This window comes from Heterocephalus glaber, unplaced genomic scaffold (assembly GCF_053883595.1).
Source record: "Heterocephalus glaber isolate CG9 unplaced genomic scaffold, H.glaber_assembly_v1.0 deba00001662, whole genome shotgun sequence".
In the NCBI taxonomy this organism is placed as follows: Eukaryota; Metazoa; Chordata; class Mammalia; order Rodentia; family Bathyergidae; genus Heterocephalus; species Heterocephalus glaber.
Window position 1 is genome coordinate 13,148,227 of NW_028258403.1, and position 19,213 is coordinate 13,167,439.

The following is a 19,213-nucleotide window of genomic DNA, read 5'->3' on the forward strand; positions in this document are numbered from 1 at the left end:
TTTGTTTTTGGTGGTACTGAGGATTGAACCCAGGGTTTTGTGCATGCTAGGCAAGTAGTCCGTCACTGAGTTACATCGCCAGCCCTAAAAATATTTTACTCTTAAAAATATTTTATCATATTTTTAAGTCACTAAGTATGTAAGACTAAGTACATTCTTTGTTTTTTATATTGATCGAAACAAGTATATTTCTTTATTCTCTTAGGATTATGTACAGAAGGACTCTACCGTGTTAGTGGAAACAAAACTGACCAAGATAACATTCAAAAGCAATTTGATCAAGGTAAGAAGATCATCATATAAAATAAAATGGTGGTTTTATTGTTTTCCTCATTAGAATTTTATGTTGAAAAGATTGGTTTTTATTTGAAAACTTCTAAGGATATGAATATTGAGAAGAAAGTTTTAGAAGTGGAACTAGAAGTATAAGAAATAGAGTAGATGCACAGTCAAGGGGCAGGAGAGCTGGAAAAAGTATGTGGTTTTTACACTAGTAAGAGAATTATTGATGGCTTTAGAGCCTTTTGTTGCCAAGAGGCTGGGCACTAGAGAATTATAAGAGGAAGTTGGAAATATGAAAATATATTTAGAATAGAAGAAAAATTGAAAATGATTCCAGTTGGGTCAAGAAAATACAGTATTGTATATATATTTTTAAATGTAAATGTGAAGGCAGAAAAAGAGGCCTAAGAAAGGAAATATTGGAAAAGAAGGCACTCAGTACTGAAACAAACTCTGTCATAGGCCCAGAAGGAATGGAGTGAAGTAGAATTTATAGTTTTTTTTAAAGAAATAATGAGAATCTATTTTATGACCTATGTACTTTGTTTCTTCTCATATTTTATATTCCTAATCCGGTAAGCTATCTGACAAATAAGATTGTCACAATTTATATAAATCCATCACCAGAATTAGAAAAAACAGTAAGGTGACTTAAGATGGATAACCATCTGTGTATGTCAAAAATAATACTGTGTGAAAGTTTGGGGTTTTGGCATGATATTGAATAACCATTAGAAGTAAAAAGAAAGCTGGATTCCCTACTTGTAAGTAAATTCTATGTGTGATCAAAGATTTATAAATTTGTAAATAGTGAAAACCAAAAGTACTGGGAAAATGAGTGAATATTTTTATAGTCTTGGAGTAGGGAAGGGCCCAAACTTGATATACAATCTAGAAATCGTGAGCCAAAGTAATAGCCTGGACTAATTACAAATGTAAAAATTCTTTATGAGAATATAGAAAAGCATAAAATCAGGACACAAACCATAATTTGGGGGACCGTAATAATCATGCTACATTAAGCAGTTTACATCAGAAAGAAAACTGGTAAATATTTGAAAGTATGCTCAACCCCTATCAGTAATTCTTTTAAAGAATTACTTTTAAAAATTACTTTAAAAAATTATTTAAAAGATTGTTTTTATTAAGAGTTTAAACAACTGTTGAGGTTGTAGGCAAACATGTATCTTGTACACTGTTGGTTTTGAGTGTGTTTTGAAAGACAGTTTGTAAGTATCTAGTATTAAAATTCATCAACCTTTCTTTGCTAGATAACTCTGCTTAAAGGAATTTGTTACAGAAGTCTTTGCGTAAGCATCCCAGGGACATTTGTTGCCATGCTTGTAATTCTTTTTTAAAAAGATGAAGGAAGAACTACTTATATGTTTTATTAAAAGTATATAGAATATTCGATCCTCGGTACCAAAAACAAAAAAGTATATACAATACTTGGTAGCCATATAAAATAATGACTTAGGTTTTTTTAAATGCCGAAATACAAATTGATTATGTGTGAAAAATGTGCTGTGTTGCCAAAGATTATTGTATAGTCTAATAATCCCATTTCAAAAATTACTAAGGGAAACTTTAGAATTTATAATAATTAAATTGATAGAATTTCACTTCTGGTAATAAAGGTAGGGTAATAGTTAATACCAGGGTCCTTAGATTTGACTTTGTGTATGATCTAGGCAAGTTAATCTTTCTAAATCTCAATTTCTTCATCTGTATAGTGGAGAGACAATAGTAAATATGAGAATAACAAGATAATGCATGTAGAGAATTTTTTTCTCCCAGGCACCATATTAAAATGTTTGTTGGGTAGCCACTGTTACAAGGTATGTAGCCTAAGGAACTACTAAGCTGTAATAGATAAAAGTGTTTATCAGAGCATCTTCATAATATTTTAAAATAGAATAAATCTAACTGCTTACTAATAAGTATTATATAAGTTGATCAGTCTGGGGATATTTTATACCCTTAAAAATTGTTTATGTAAAGCAAAATGTTAGCAGTTGGTGATTCTAGGTTGATATATATATATATAAAATTCCTTAGAGCTGTTCTTGCAACTTTTTTACAGGTTTGAAATTATAATTAAATGTTGTCCATTAAAAAAAGTCTTTTTTTTTTTTTTTTTTTTTTTGAGACAGCATCTCATTATGTAGGTCAAGCTGGCCTTGAACTCACTATGTAGTCCAGGCTGGCATCACACTCATGGCAATCCTCCTGCCTTAGCCTCCCAAGTGCTGGGATTACAGGCCTACACCGACACACTCAACAAAACCCAAATGTCTTTAAAAGTTGCTTGTGGAAAACTTTAGATAATGTCTTAAAGATGAACTCCAGTATAAAATGGATAATGATTGGGTGAATTTTTTTTTTTTAATGAGCAGAGAAGGGCTGAAAAGAAACATACTGTGATGCATAAGCAATAATGGTGTATAGGTGATGGGGATTTTTTTTTTCTAATCTATACCATTACATCGAAGTGTCTTGTTAATAGCAAATTAGCCATATGATACACTCTTAGTGTGTTCCATTCTTGCTTTTTTTTGGTACCAGGGATTGAACTCAGGACCTTTGCAAGGCAGACGCAGTGCCACTGAACTAAATCCCTGGCCCTTCCATTCTTACTTTTAAGTTGGAATTTTGCTCTTGTAACAATTAACATTTAAATTGTTAAATATAAAGTTAAATTCAAATTAGAATTTATCTTCATGATTCCCATCTTTTGTCTGTTTAGTTCCTTATGGCCTCTTTTAAACAGCTTATGTAAACGAAAGAAAAGAATAGTTATTAGTGATGTTCTTCAATATACTACAGCTAACAGCATTTTTTATTTTAATGGAAAATACTTATTGCTTAGTGTTTTTTTCTCTTATCTTTGGTTTGTTGGCCTCTGAATAAAAGTGGCTAAGGGCCGGGGATTTAGCTCAGTGGTTCCAATGCCTGCCTCAAAAGTGCAAGGTCCTGAGTTTGATCCCCAGTTCCAAAAATAAATAAATAGATAGATAAATGTGGCTAGTGAGAAGTTTTTTGTTGTTTTTTTTTTGGTACAGGGGATCAAACTCGGGTCCTTGCAGTTGTGCAGCAGGCGGTGAAACCACTGAGCTAAATCCCCAGCCCGAGAAGTTTTAAAAATCTTTGATTTAGAGGTACCAGTTAGCTCACTTGTCCTATAATTAAATTTCTATTATAAAAATCAAAATTTTTTGTCTTATAGATCATAATATCAATCTGGTATCAATGGAAGTAACAGTAAATGCTGTAGCTGGAGCTCTTAAAGCTTTCTTTGCAGATCTGCCAGATCCTTTAATCCCATATTCTCTTCATCCAGAGCTATTGGAAGCAGCAAGTAAGTCTTAATATTAACCTCTTGATTTTTGGAGAAAGATACTGGTTTCAGTTTTTGGATATTGATTGCTATCTGTTAATGAGTCATGCATTGGAATATGTAGCAGTAAAAATTAAGCATACTAGAACTGTGTTTCTTCATAGTATTTTTCTCTCAATTGAAGTAAAGTCTGAATGCCTGGGCATGGCATTCAGGAATATTCAGCTTTAGGCGGCCAGGTGATGTAGATGCTCTCAGAAGTTCATTCTGTGTTCTACAGATTTTATGGTTTGTTTTTGTTGTTGTTGTTTTTGTTTTGTATTTTTGTTTCAAGGTCAAAGACATTGTAAAAAATTAAATCTTTCAAATGAATTTATGTATACTTCAGTAAAATATTAATCTATATGTTGTTTGCACATATCTATTTAAATTTGTTTTTAAGTTACAGTTACTTGGCTTTCCTGTTTTGAGTAATTTTGGAAACAGGCATTAACATGGAGTACTTAATTTCTGCTTTGACATTAATCACTCACATGTTTCCAGTAAACAACAACTTTTGCTTTGTCTTCAAAAATGAGGCTATAGGTCGGTTTGGCAGAAAATTTTTAATACATTAATGGCTAAAATTGAGGTCATTTCTAAATATTTTTTTTTAATACATACTTCTCCAAGTCTTCAGGTTCTTTTAACTGAGACTACTTCATTATAGTTTTGATTATATTAAAGTTACCAGTTTTGGGTTTTTTTATTTTAATTGAAAACTACTTCAGTATATTATCACAAGATATACTTTCCTTAATCATACTCCCATATAAATTGAGTGTAAATTAAATTAGTTCAGTCGATAGTTTAGGTTTTCTTATTTCTTGACCATAAACTGTAGCCTCAGAACTTTTCTATTAGGACATTTTTGAGAAATGATTTAAAAATGTGACACATGAGAATTTGTTAGTAATTGATTGTATTACTATAATGATTTGGTATGCACATTGGCCTCAAATGAATTGAGGAAGAGCAAGGAAACAATCTCTTATATCCTGTTTATTGCAGGACCACATATCAGCTACTTTGTCTTACAGTTTACATAAATTCAGAGAGTAATTATGTTAAATAAACTTCCTGTAAAAAATTTTTGATTGCCAAAGTGGGTTATCAGTAAGTGTAGAGTAGGCAACTGTGACCATGTTCAGCCTAATTTTTGGAAGACCTTAGTTGAAAATGATTTTAAAAAAAAGAAATTTCATGACACATTAAAATGATAAATTCAAATTTCAAAAGTTTTTTTGGAAGACAACCAATGCTCATTTGTTACATATTTTCTTTTACTGTTTCTGTGCTCCAACTGCTGGAGGGTTGGGTAGTTGTGCCCACAAAGCCTGAAATATTTACTGTCTGTAGACTTAATATTAAGAACCTAACAGATTTACTATATAAGTAATTAGTTAATTCTAGACTAATATCTAGTTATGTAAATTGCTAATATACCATTTCCCATTTTATTAGTGCTAAGTCATTTTGTTTTTCATTGAATAGCTTCACTTATAAAAAGTAATAGTAAATAGATAATGTGATTTCTTATTTCAGATCATTTTAGCAGGTTCTTTTAGCATTTTCTTGTTCTTCAGGTATAATCTTGTTTTATATAGGAAGTGTTAGGAAGCTTTTATCAAATATTTTTAAATGTGTGAGATTCACATAAATTTTTTTACTACTTTTACAGAAATCATGGATAAAACAGAACGTCTTCATGCCTTGAAAGAAATTGTCAAGAAATTTCATCCTGTAAACTATGATGTATTCAGATATGTGATAACACATCTAAGCAGGTATTTTTGTTTTGTTTTTGGAAATTAAATCTATGCATTTCAAACATGTAGACGTTAAAATTGGGTAATTATAAGATATTTAAAAGGAATACAAACTAAACATGGTTCAGTTTTGGTTCTCTATGATTGTCTATCTTATATTTTCTAATTTATATCTAAAGCTATGTGACCGTTTTTGTACATGTGATAATAATATAAATAGTAAGTATGGTCAGTATGTTTTCTTTTTGTCTCTTTACTATTTTTATGTAGAACCTTAGGATATTATTTATAACATGAGAATTATGTATTTACTCAAACTTCATGGATGGGAATATAGCTCAGTGGTAGAGCCTAAAATCTGTGAGGCCCTAGTTCAATCCATAGCACTGCAAAAAATATATAGTGAGTTGCAGTTTGTTTTTTTAACTTAATATCAAAGCTCAAATGAAGTACGTTATAGTCTGTACTATTGACTAATGTTTAAAGCTTTATGGTTGATGTGGATGTGTAGTGTAAAACTGTATTAACATTCTTTATAACTCTTCCCCCAAGTCTTTAAGACAACACCAGCATATATAGTATTTATATTTAGTAGAATGTTCTCTTCTAAAAAGCACAGTACAATAATTAGTGGTTGATGAAGTGATAATAATTACATGGATACTGTAGGAAAACTAATATAAAGTGTAAGGAAATTTCGTGAACATATTATTGTCTGCCTGAAATAAGAATTGGAGTTCATTAAAAGCATTAGGAAAAAGAGAACAAAGAGCAGAGCGTATTCAAAGAATCATAGTGTGGCCTACTATCAAAATTATCTTAAATACTTACTGTGTACTGGAACTGTGCTTTTGGCTCTGTTGATACAACCATTAACAACATGGCCAAAAGCATATTTGATGCATTAAGGATCAGCAGAGGCCTGTGTGACGGGAGCAGAGTTGAAAGAGGTGAAGTCAGAAAAGGAAAGGTACAATGCCAGGTTATTGTAGGATAGTACTTTTCAGAGTATAATCCAGTGACTAGCTTCAGTCCTCAAAGTGTCTTACTGATTTCAGCTCACCTTTTTTTTGGTTGTTTTATTTTGTTTTGGTTTTTTTGTTTTGTTCAGAGATGGGGCCTCACTTCTTTAGGAAAAAGGCATTGTATGATTTAAGCTCTGTGTTACTCTGTATGGTGTGGAAGATCCACCATCAAGTGGAACAGGAATAACATAATCAGTTTAAGTTTTTAAAGGAGTACTCAACTAGACTAAATGGATAAAGTTCTCTTACTACCAGATACACTTAAAGTGATACAACAGTAAACAAAGCAGCCATCCATATACTTCCTGGTGCTTACTAGTAAAGGAGAAAAACAGGTGACTATATAATACATGTTTGAAAAGTTTTTGCCAAGGCTACAAAAATTAATCTATGGAGTTATTATTTGTTTATATTCTTTTTCATTATCCCTGTCTAGTATCAAATGAGTTTTTCTTATTTCTGTTATCTAGTGCTTTTAGTTAATCCATTGTCATTTAGAGATCTCTAGTGTAGTTGCAAAAGTATAGTCCTCAACAACATCTTGTATCACCTGCGAACCTGTAGGAGTGGAGTAGGGTAGCCAGACCCTACTCAGAACAGGTTAAAGACCTCAAGTACTCCCCAGCGGCCCTCAGGAGGTATGCTATAATTATCAACCATAGTTTAACAGAATTTCCCTTCCTTCCTACCACTCTTCCCATGTCTATCACCCTTGACTTAATTCATACCATTACCTCTTCTGGGAAGTCTTACCTTGCCACTCTAATTTCTAATTGAGTTGGTATTTCTCCTTTGTCCTTTTTGACTCCTTAATTAGATCTTTGATGCCTGTACTCTTAATGTTTTCAATTTTATAGGTGTTTCTAGGACCTAGCACCTGCCCCTGCATGGAAACACCAAAGTGGACCTACTAGCTACTATATTTTAACAAAAGGTTGATTTTTATTCCAAGTATTCTAATTAGGTCTCTTGAAATAAATAATGATGTACCACCAAACATACTTTTTAGGCCACATATTTTACCTCAGATGAGCAATTTCTGTGTTTTGAAATTTCTTTAATCTGTAAATTAAAGATTTTCCTGCTTTCCTATGTAGTTCCTGTGTCACTCACAGAAAGTGAAATAAGGAGGTTGGGTAAACTCCCAAAGATCTCTCCCAACTTAATAACTTTGAATGATGTTCCAAGATTTGCTGCTTTTCTTTTATTGGATTAGATGCAAATAATGTTATATGTGACCATTGGTAAATTATTGTTAAATCATAAGAATTTTTTTTTTTGGTACTGGAGATCGAACTCAGGACCTTGCACTTGTGAGGCAGGCGAGGTGCCACTGAACTAACCCCGGCCCTAAATCATAAGAATTTTAAGGTGGACTTTGTTATGAACTGAGTTATGTCTTTCAAATAGAATTTGTAACAATGTACAAGATAGTGGTTTAAAAGATTGTATGTGGAACATTAGAAACTTGGTTTTTTTAAAAGTTAAAACCATTACTGGTTGGATTATGATAAAGTAGTTTTTCCAAAGCTAGCTGAAAAAAATGACATACTCTATTTTTAATCTCTCATAATAGTTTAAGAATTTGGATATGCAAATTACAAAATTACAATTTTGTTTTCAGCTTGGACATTCATTAAAATTTATTGAATGGCTTTCTTACCCTAATAGAAAAGTGTTTTCTTTCCATAAAAATTAAGAAGGCTTCCATATATAAAATTTTAACCCCAGGATGCAGCTTTTAAAAAAGACCATGTCACCTTCTCATAACAAGTGGATTTTTTACTTCTGGCTCCTGTTTTAGTCTATAGTTGAACATAGAAACATACAGGAAGATAAAAATCTTTTAATCTTAAAATTTGATGTTATGATAACAGGTAATACTAAGTAATAGAACATTTCTAGCTGTGGTATTTTGTAGTTGTAATAAGTTCTGATTTCTGTTTTTTCCTAATTTCAGGGTTAGTCAGCAAAATAAAATCAACCTAATGACAGCAGATAACTTATCCATCTGTTTTTGGCCAACTTTGATGAGACCTGATTTTGAAAATCGAGAGTTTCTGTCTACCACTAAGATCCATCAATCTGTCGTTGAAACATTCATTCAACAGTGTCAGTTTTTCTTTTACAATGGAGAAATTGTAGAAACTGCAAACACTGTGGCTCCTCCTCCACCTTCAAACCCCGGACAGTTGGTAGAATCAATGGTACCGCTTCAGTTACCACCACCATTGCAACCTCAACTGATACAACCACAATTACAGACGGATCCTCTTGGTATCATATAAGTGATTGCCCACAGCCTAAAATTGGACAAAAAAGTAAACCTAGATGTGCATGTTTCAGGGTTCCGTAGTATACTTCATGTTTCATAAAGATAATTCATATTCAAATGAGACACTTTCTCTTTGAACTATATAGTATTCCTTATTCACTTACATTACAAATCTAAGAACATGTGGTAAGCATGACTGGAGAGGTTTAATTTTTATAAACAAAAATAGCTATAAAATGCAAAGCTGCTGCTGCATGCAACCTTATTGCAATCAGTATATCATTCCTGTGGCAATTTCTGTCACATTATATTGTGAATAAAATTTTTCTATAGAAATTAAATGATTTAAAAACTCATATGAAACAATGCTTCTCAGCCTGCTTTATGGCTGGTTTTGTTATTTGATGTGCTAATTTGGGTAACTTAATTTACATTCTAGTCTGTGTTGATAACTAAAAGCCCACTTAAGTACATGATGTGATTGAAAAAGATGGTTGATAATATGGTTAATGTTTGAAATTTTTAAAGAATTTATTACAGTAAATGACACATTGCCATAAATTCCCCTCATAATATTTCCCTCCACTTCAAACACATCCCATCATTCTTGCCATTTTCTGAAGCAGTCTGAAAGTTTTTTCATGAATGTGTTTAGTTGGACTGTTGTAACTGCTCTAATGTCCTGAATTGATTCAAAAAATTTGCCATCCATGGTCATTTTGGCTTTGGGAAAAAGTCAGAAGTCATACCAGCTGGTGAATAAGAGTGGATAAAGACACACAGTAATGTTTTTAAGTGAGCCTGCTTTTCATGGAATGGCATTCCATTCATTCACTGTGTATCTGATCATACTTCTTAAGAGAGAGAACTTCAGAAAGTGACAACAGCAATAGGATAAATGTGTTCAAAGCAAGGGGAAGTATTTTGAAAGGGATTAACAATGGCAAATGCATCTTTCACTGTAAAGAAATTTTATTTTAAACTTAAACATTCACTGTATATTTTGATCACACCTCGTATTTTGTAATTTCAGACTACTTATGCCATGCTTGGGATTTTGTTTGAAAGAAAAAAATACACTTATTTTACATTTCTGCACCTTCATCTTCACTTCTAAATAAATCTGTGAATGATTTGATAAAGAATAAATAAACCTATTTCTTTTCTACACATACCCAGGGACATGCTTGTGGCTAAAGTGAGTTGATAATGTGCGAAGGATAGTTGTCAACAACTCATTTCCTTATGGTCCATATTGAAATATTTTGTATACGATTAATTCTGTAAACAGATGCATGTTCAAAAGATCTATGATGGTCTTGTAATCTTAATCTAATATATTTTAGATATCTTAATTTTTTTCCCTCTTGGGGAATACATTTAGTATAGTGTAGAAAAGTACTACATGACATTTTCATATAAGGTTATATAACTTTTCATACATAAACATGAAATTTGTTGTAGAAAATTCTTTAAACCAAACATTTTAATCTAGGACTTCAGTTTAATCTGTTCCTTGAATCTATTTTTATGTGGCCCTTAAAAACATATCCAAAAAATCCATTGCTAATATAGCAATAAAAATACTTTGGGTACTGACAGACTCCTTGGAGTATGTATATATAAAATTATAAACTTGTATTCATATTCATATTCTTTTCTGTGATGTACTAAAATCCCAAATGGCTTTTGCACCATTTTTAAACCTATTTTTTCCTTTGATGTTGGTATCAGAGTTGCTACAAATGACTGCTGCTTTTGGGGTTAAATATTTTGTTACTGAAGTTACAACCAGAACACTAGATTATGGCTAAAATTTTCAGAATAAGTGGCACAGGTAAATTTTGTTAGGCTTTATTCAAAATTCTCTCATCAAATTATGCCATTTTTTTTCCAGGAAGAAAAATGGTTTGCTTTCCGTTGGTAGGTCATATAATTTGTATAGTGAAGAAATTCTTTCATCAATGTTGTGATCTTCATTCGTTCTGCAGTTTTAAATTTATCATATATGTATTATAGTAAATAGATGGTTTTGAGATTCAAGGCTTCTAAGAGTTTGATTTGCTCCATTTTTCCCTTTAATTCTTTCCTACTATTATGTCCTAGGTATTGTACTTCCAATTTTAACTTCAGAATCAAGATGTCAACATGAACCAGGCTGCTGTTGAAGTACATGTATATTATAAATTATCTTATTTGTGTTATACTGTTTCATGTTATTATCTTTTCTAAGAAAACAAAGTCCCTATTATTCCTATTGCAAAGCACACAGGAATTAAGAAAGTACAGTAATTTTTAAAAAAATTATCCGGTAAATGTAGTATTCTTAACTTGTTCTATATTACTTATACCTGTTGTCTATAGAGCTTTAATTTATAGCTGTCAGTTTAACATTGGCATGTCTGGCAAAGAAAATTAAACTTTAAGAGTTTTATAAACTGTTTCTAGGTTGCTAAAGAATTTATTTTTCTACTATATATGGTATAGACAAAGCATCAAAACTATGTACAGGGAAAAGCCTGACTATTTCTATTGGAAGTAGGCTGAAAAGAGAATTTTCGGAACTGTTCGTGTCTTTGGTTCATTCTGTCATAACTTTGCTATTGTGATATGTGAATCCTGGTTTATTTAAGCTATTCATTTTTATACTGTGTTAATTTAACGTTCATCTACATTTAGTGCCATTTTTGTTATTGAAATTAGCATTTACCATTTTCCACATTAATTACCCTTACACCTTTCCCAAAACTTACCTCCACTTTTCTATGCATTCTATCATTGATTTGACACACTTCATAGTGAGTCATTTAAATATTCTACATTTGGTTCAATCAACCAGTAGATTACAGTTTTTGAAAATTAAAGTAGTTTAAAGCTCAGTCTGTTACACTGAATTGATTGTGCTTGTTTTTGCCAAGAGTTTAAATGTGTTATTAAATATTAGAAAAACAATTCTAAGAAGAACACAATAACAGTTAAAATTTTTTGTGGTAAGTTACTGAAAGTTTTCACTGTTTAGGGACATACATGAGCCTTCTTAAAGGATTTAAAAGAATAGTAGATTGTCTTATAATTGTGGGTAAACATTAAGGCATTATATTTTACAATATAAATAAAATTCCATCTATACACATTGCCATATTTCACTTAAAGTCCAGTGCTTAGAGTTATTACAGTATTGGACTTACCAGTATCTAGATTAGCAATATAAAGAAGCATAGTGGTATTCTATTTCAGACTTTCAATAGATTTTTTTTAGAAATCAGATTGTATTCAACAAATACTTACTAGGTAATACACAAATAATTTCAGAACAAAATTCCAGACACAATATATCTCTCGTTGAAGTGGTATTTTGAGTAGCCTTTTCCCCCTTAACATTTACAGTGTAAATACTGTAGGTAACAGCAATCTTAACTTAGCCAAAAAGCAGCTTTTATTTTCCATTCTATATGTAAATAATATAGATCGCTGTTTTCTTTTTTTTTCTTTTTTGGATTTTGTTTTGTTTGTTTTTGAGGTACTGGAATCTAATTTCTAATATCTTAAAAGGGAATAATTGGAATAAAAACTTAGGCCTTAGCTTCCATGGTGATTTTTAGTTTTTTATACAGTAATAATTGTGATGCTATTTGTCAACTGGATATAAATATATATATATAATTCTAAAAAGTCAAAAGTGGTTTGTTTCTTTGTTTATAATTAATGTAATTTTGTGCTTCACCCAAAGGATGCTGCAGTAAATTAAGTATCAGTGAAGCTTCTGATGTACAAAGAGTGCTATGAATAAAACATGAAGAAGCTGTGTAATTTTAAGTTATAGTTGCCTCTATTCTTACCATTTTGTTGGTAAAAGCTAATTTTTTTCAAGTAAAATATGAAAAATAAATTTATGTCAGTATGATGAAAATTCTATTAGGGAGATGTACTGAGCTTTCCCTGTACCATGAAAGGAGATCCAAAATTCACTCTGTATATAGATGAAAATTGGATTTTTAAAATAGGAAAATGAGATAATGCACAGATTTCTAAAATTCAGATGCTATCTGAATCTGAATTGAACTGTGCCTCTAGACATTCTTGGGTTACTAGGAAATGCTCTGAAGCCTATTCTAGTTATAGCAGAGATGTTAACCTCAAAGAATATATATTTGTTTTCTCTTTATGGTTTGGAAATACTAAGCCAAACTTTATGGGTGTATGCGTTCAGGTTCTTTGGATCTGATGAGGTCTGTTTAACTCGAATCTTTATCCTAAATTTAATTATTTTAAGTACTTAGTAGGCTGATCAATTTGTTTTGTTTTGGTATGTATGGGACATAATACTTTTATTATCTGTTTAAGTTTTTATTGTATTTAAAATCTTGAAATTCTGAACCTTTTCAGGATATCAAATATCTGAAAATAAAATTTTCTAAGATTTGATAAGGAAAGGGACTACTCTTCAAAATCATTTTCTTATGGTAGCATCCATGTATACTTAAAAAGACAGCATGAGCATCAATACCACCTCATTCCAACATCCAGTCATTTAATATGATCCAGATAGCATAGTCTTTATGAAGCTGAACTCTACCAACTAAAGAACTTTTAGAATCTTCGCTACTCATGATCATCCTGTTTTTGCGAGAGCAGAGCTATAGAATCTTACTGCTTATGTGTTAACTAAATTGTGTAATGTTAGTCTTCTGTGGAAAGTTTACAGGCAGTAGGAATGATTTTGAAAAAACAGTCAATGTTAGTAAACATAAAAATATAATCCTTGAAATTAATACAGTGCTGGCAATTCTGGTTTAGTTTTATTTACCAGTAGTTAGTGTTAACTGCAGAATATACCTTGTTATGTAGTTGTCAAAGAATTTGTAGTTGAGAGTTTAATACTTATTTATTCCCACAGTGCAGACTTTCTGTTCAGTTTTATTTTCCTCAAAGGGTAAAAGTTATTGTGACAATTTAATAGTGATCCTACTAGTAGTTTGCTTGATATTTAGTTTAAAATTTCTAGTGTTTAACCTATATTTTCAAATTTATTTCTGTACTATTTCAGTGTGTGATGTGGATTTAGCAGTTGACCTTTTATTTATTGCTTTACTAATGCCCCCACTTTACTTTTAATTACATGCCTACATTTTCCTCACCAGATCATTTTTGTGTATCCTTGAACTGTGTCCTATTTAGTATAGTTTACCAGCTTTACGTGTGGATCTTAGTTTCCTTTTTTTCCAGATTCTTGGCATTTTATTTTATCCAAATAAATTTCTCTTCAGGTGTTCAAAGAAGCAGAATTGCAATGTTTAATCCCCTGAAATAATAAGTAAAGTACAGTTATAATGTTTAATTCCCTAAAAGTAAAGCAGATTTATAATATTTAATTCCCTAAAAATAATGAGCAAAATCAGAAACAGTACACACTATAATGCTTTTATTTGTGTAGGACTTAAGATTATTTTTTAAAGTGTAGATGAAATGGTTTGAAAACCACCTGTCTGAGAGAACATAGTCTTTGGGTATCCTCTCAGATTTTTTTTTTTCTTGGAAATTTCATTTCTAGGTTATTTATTGTTGTCAGAAATATGACTACTGAATGTTTTTGGATTGTAGTGTAGTGTTTGAAATAAACTATTACTAGGAATATACTTTTTTTTTTCAGTGCTGAGGATTGAACCTTGGGAGGGGCCTTTGCACTGAGCTACATCCCCACACACACACTTTTTTTTTTTTTTTTTTTGGAGATAGAGTCTCATTAAGTTGCCTAAGTAGGACTTCAAATTTAATCCTCTTCCCAAAACTAGGGATGTACTTTTAAAATACAAACTAAAAATGTTTCATCTAGTATTTTAAAAAATGACTTAGACTACCTTAAAGTCCATTTAAAGTACTATTTTCATAATATAGATCAGGATTTAGCAAACTCTCTCTGGGAAAAGAAAGACATTAAATTATCTTACACTTTACAGGCCATATGGTCAATCTGACACTACTCAACTCTGCTGCTATAGGGTATAAGTAGCCATAAACAATTCAGAAATAAATGAGCACAACTCTGTTCCAATAAAATTTCGTTTATCCCACAGACTTTATGTGTCTGTGCCCTGGTATAAATTAGTAAAACAAAAAGCTCCAATTTTAATCTGTGTGGAATAATGTATGATAATTCAAAATAAGAGATTGGAATAAAAATTTGCACATTGATTATCCACTATTTCTATCACTTTTTTCTAAAGGAAACCATCTTTTTAGTTGCAAGAAGTAAATAAGGAGAGCTATATGGAATGATATCTTACTACATTATTAAAACTGAATCTAGAAAGGACTGGCACAATTGTTTGCATCACAGTTCAGTTGTTTTCATGGCCTTATTTCTCTTTTAGAGCATGACTTAAATTGCATTTCCACATAGACATGTAACTACAGAGTAAATATTTCAATAAATTGTGACATATTTAACCCTAAAAAGATCAAAGTAATACCTATAATGGGTCTAAAAATATGTGATAGTAATTTAATGTATGGTCTCTCCAATGTGTAGGCCTCAGTCACCAGATAATACTCAAGTTCCTTTGGACAGTTCATATAGGAGAGAAACATACATACCAAATGTTGGGCAGCTTTAATTTAGAAAACATGTTTTACTGTATATAGGAAAATTCATAAGAGAAAAAAATGTAATAAATTCTAAAGTCCTACCTCAATATCTGCAATCAGAGAAATCTTTTGTGTTAAGTATGGGGTGAGGGCAGATTACCACAGGATCATGTCTCACCGTTATTCTCATACTGTTGAGATGTATGACTGAATCACAATGAATCTGTCTGATCACAGAGAATACACATTGAGTCACATGGGAAAGTCTTTACCAAAAGTTAACTTTGCATTAGAATTTCAGGCTGAAGAGTCTCATACTGAATGTGAAATGGCTATTAATCATGAGTCAAACTTGGTTATTATTGCCGACCTGCAAGATAGTATTCAGTGATTCCAGTGGTATTCACATGCTTGCATGTCTCCTAACTTCATTGTACCTATTGGTCTGTGTGACTACAAGCATTTTATGTGAACGATTCAGATTTTTTAGAAGCCAGTTTTCATCACATGAATATTTTTTTAAGCACAGTTCCCAAACACCTATGCCCTTTTCATTACTACCGTTCTCTAGAAAGCCAAGTTCTCATGTAGTTACAATATGAATCATGTAAAGCAGCAGAAAAGTATTTCCACTTATAAGATGGTCTGACCTAATATCCCAACTGTGAAAACATCTTTTAAAAATAGACAAAATTATTTGGGGGGTGGGTGCATTTTCACAAGCCTGTAATCCCAATTTTATGTGGAGGCTAAGGCCTCCAAGAGAATCAATTTGTAGATCAGTCTGAGCAAATTAGCAAAACCCTGTCAAAAAAATGGGTTGGGGGAGCGGGGGTTTAGCTCAGTGGTTCCGCCACCTGCCTCGCAAGTGCAAGGTCCCGAGTTTGATCCCCAGTACCCCCAAAAAAGCTCAGGTGAAGGTTCTGGGTTCAGTCCCCAATCTCCGCCACCAACCCCAAGTGGCAGGACAAGATGGTGCGTGCATGTAATCCCAGCTACTTGAGAGAGGAATAGGATTGCAAGTTCAAGGCCAACCTGAGCCATTTAGTGCCTATCTCAAATGTTTTTTTAAAAATCTTAGTGGTAGAGAATAGTTTCTCTAGTGTAAGAAATTGGAAGTGTCAAGAATCAAAATGTATAATAATGTGAAATAGGAAGAAAAGATCTGAAAGGAAAGGAAAAAATATGAGAAAAGGAAAAAATGGAAACAGTCTTAATTGGGAGGGGTTGAAGGGAGGGCAAGGGAATGGGGAAAAAATAACCAAGATATATCATGTAAAGGTACAAACTCCCAATGATGAATGTCATATTGTACACCTAAAATGTACCAATAAACTTTAAAAAAATCTTAGTGGTAGAACACTTGCATAGCTACCATGCCCAAGGCTAAAGGTTCAGTCCTCTGCACCATCAAAAAAGGAAGTCAATTTGAAGGCCTTCAGAAAGCTATCAAGATAGTACAGAACTACAATTTGGGAAGAAAAGAACCTCAGGTAAACTAGACTGGAACACTTTCTCGGATTTTTTTGAGGAGTGGGGGATTCTGGAGGAGACATCCAAAAGGATGACTTTCTGATGGCATGCTGTGGGTAGACAGGATTTGGGAGTTCAAGGCCTTCCAAATATTTGTATAGTTTTTAAAAGTAGGTATCTACTACAAAATAAGACGTGAACACAAAACTAGAATTAAAACAGATTTTTTTAATGTGCATATAGAGTCCAAGGAAATAAAAGTTGAGAGAGTTCGGCAGGTACAGTTACTGGAAAATATAGAAAAGTACCAAATGAAGAGCCAAAAATGTGTTAACTGATACTGAAAATTCAGTGTACTCCAAAAGAAAAGGGACAAACCAGAATGGAAAAAAAGAATTTGCAAACTATATATCTGACAAGGGATTAATATCCAGAATATATGGAGAACTAAAGATAAAAAAAAGTTAAATGTTTAATAGACCTAAGTAGACATTTTGCAAAGAAGGAGGGGGCGGTTTACAAATGGCCATTAGATATATGAAAAATGTTTGATATCACTAATCAGAAATGCAAATCAAAATCACATTGAAATTTAACCTATACTAAGAATGGCATACAGGTGATAGGATGTGGAGAGAAGAACACTTGCACACTTTTGGTGAGAATGTAAATTGATATAGCCATTGTAGAAAATAGGTTCCTCAGAAAATTAAACAATAGAACTGCCATATGGTCCAGTCATCACCACTCCTGGATATCTATCCAAAGGAAATAAAATCAGTTTTATCAATGAGTTTAATGTGTAGCTTAATAATAGAGTTGTGCTTAGCATACATGAGGGCCTCAGTTTGAGCCCGAGCACCATCAAAAAGAAAAAGTACAGAATGTTTGTCGTAAGTTGAACACCTAGAAAAAAGAAAGAGGGAAAAGCAATATGTAAATCATTATTGAGCTCTTTCCACATCTGTCAACCAATTCAGGAAGACTTGTTAATCCTAAGAAAAATCCATATTTAAGGATATCATAATAAACGTGAAAAAAATCTTCAAGAGTGGTTAAAGAAAAACAATTCTTTGAATACCATTTAAATTAAAAGCTTTCTCAGTCAAAACCCAGAAGCCAAAATGTAACAGTGAAATAACATCTGTACCTAGAATTTAATATCCATCCAAAAATGGCATTTAAAACTAAAAGTCATTTTCAGGAAAAGTAGAAAATATTGCTAAAATAAATACCGACTATACTTTAAAGCTGGCTGAAGGTTGAGGAAAGGGGAGATACTGGAGGGTTTTCTTAAGCAGAAGAAAATTATGTCCAAGTGGAATACTGATGTGTAAGAAGAATGGAAAGGAAGGGGGGCGGGGTGGAGATACATGGGCAAATCTAAATTAATATAAATACAAAAACAAAAACAAATATTTCCTATCCTCAAAACTCTGAGCTCTGAATTTAGAGGCTGTGTTTTTCCAAAAGGGGAATGCTTGTTACTATTGAAGTTTAAGCTACGGCTACCATCCTGTCAGGCTCCCATGCCCAGGGATTTGGAAAACCAGAAGAGCCCCCCAATGGGCACCCCCAGGCTGGAGATTAAACCCAGGGCCTTGTAATTGCTAGGCAAATGCTCTACCATTAAGTTATGCCTCCCAGCCCTAATCATTTTTTTTCCATTAAGTTTATTGGTACAGTTTAGATATAAAATACAGTTGCATTCATCGTTGGGATCTAGTCCCTTTACATGAAGTATCTTGGTTATTTTTTTCCCCATTCCCCTGGCCTCCCTTCACCCCCTCCACCCTTCCCTATTTACAAAGACTTTGTTTCCATTTTTTTCCTTTTCTCATATTTTTTCTTTTCCCTTCTTTCCTTTCCCCTACCCCTCCCACTTCCCCTACTCCTTTAGACCTTTTCTGCCTATTACACAATATCAATTATACATTTTTAATTACAATATCAAGATTTAGAGGACATTACCACAGATTTTACAGAATTTAAAAGGATATAGAAAGCATATTACAAAAATCTTTTTTGAAATAAATTTGACACCTATGAAGTACCTTGGAAGACAAATTAAAGAAACTGACTCTGGAAGAAATACAAAATTTGAATAGCGCCTACGAAAGAAAGTATATTCCTAGGTTGAGAACCTACCTATATGACAACAGGCTCATATACATTTTAACTGATAAATTATATCAAACATTTAAAGCAGACTTGTCCCCTCATTTTAGGAAGTCAACGTGCTAATACTAAAACTGGATAAAGATAATAGAAAAGTATAAACATAAATAAAAATTTGTTTAACAAACTATTAGAAGTCAGATCTGGCATTATATAATAAGTGGTTTTATTATAGGGATGGCAGTGTTCAGCATTGGAAGATCCACCCCTATGTGTCATCATTTTAACAGAGGAAAGGACAAAGCCATAT

The 19,213-nt window shown here is 32.3% G+C and overlaps 1 protein-coding gene across 3 annotated transcripts in view; it reads left to right on the top strand.

Moving 5' to 3' along the window:
- Arhgap5 (Rho GTPase activating protein 5) overlaps nt 1–12,543 on the top strand; it is a 79,162-nt gene extending 66,619 nt beyond the window's left edge. For all 3 annotated transcript variants that reach the window (XM_021243810.2, XM_004864023.4, XM_021243811.2), the window contains exons 4-7: nt 206–283; nt 3,509–3,640; nt 5,340–5,445; nt 8,413–12,543. In XM_021243810.2, coding sequence (XP_021099469.1) covers nt 206–283; nt 3,509–3,640; nt 5,340–5,445; nt 8,413–8,740 — 644 coding nt within the window. In that variant the 3' untranslated portion in view covers nt 8,741–12,543. The remainder of the gene's footprint in view (nt 1–205; nt 284–3,508; nt 3,641–5,339; nt 5,446–8,412) is intronic.
- The last annotated feature ends 6,670 nt before the right edge of the window (nt 12,544–19,213 follow it).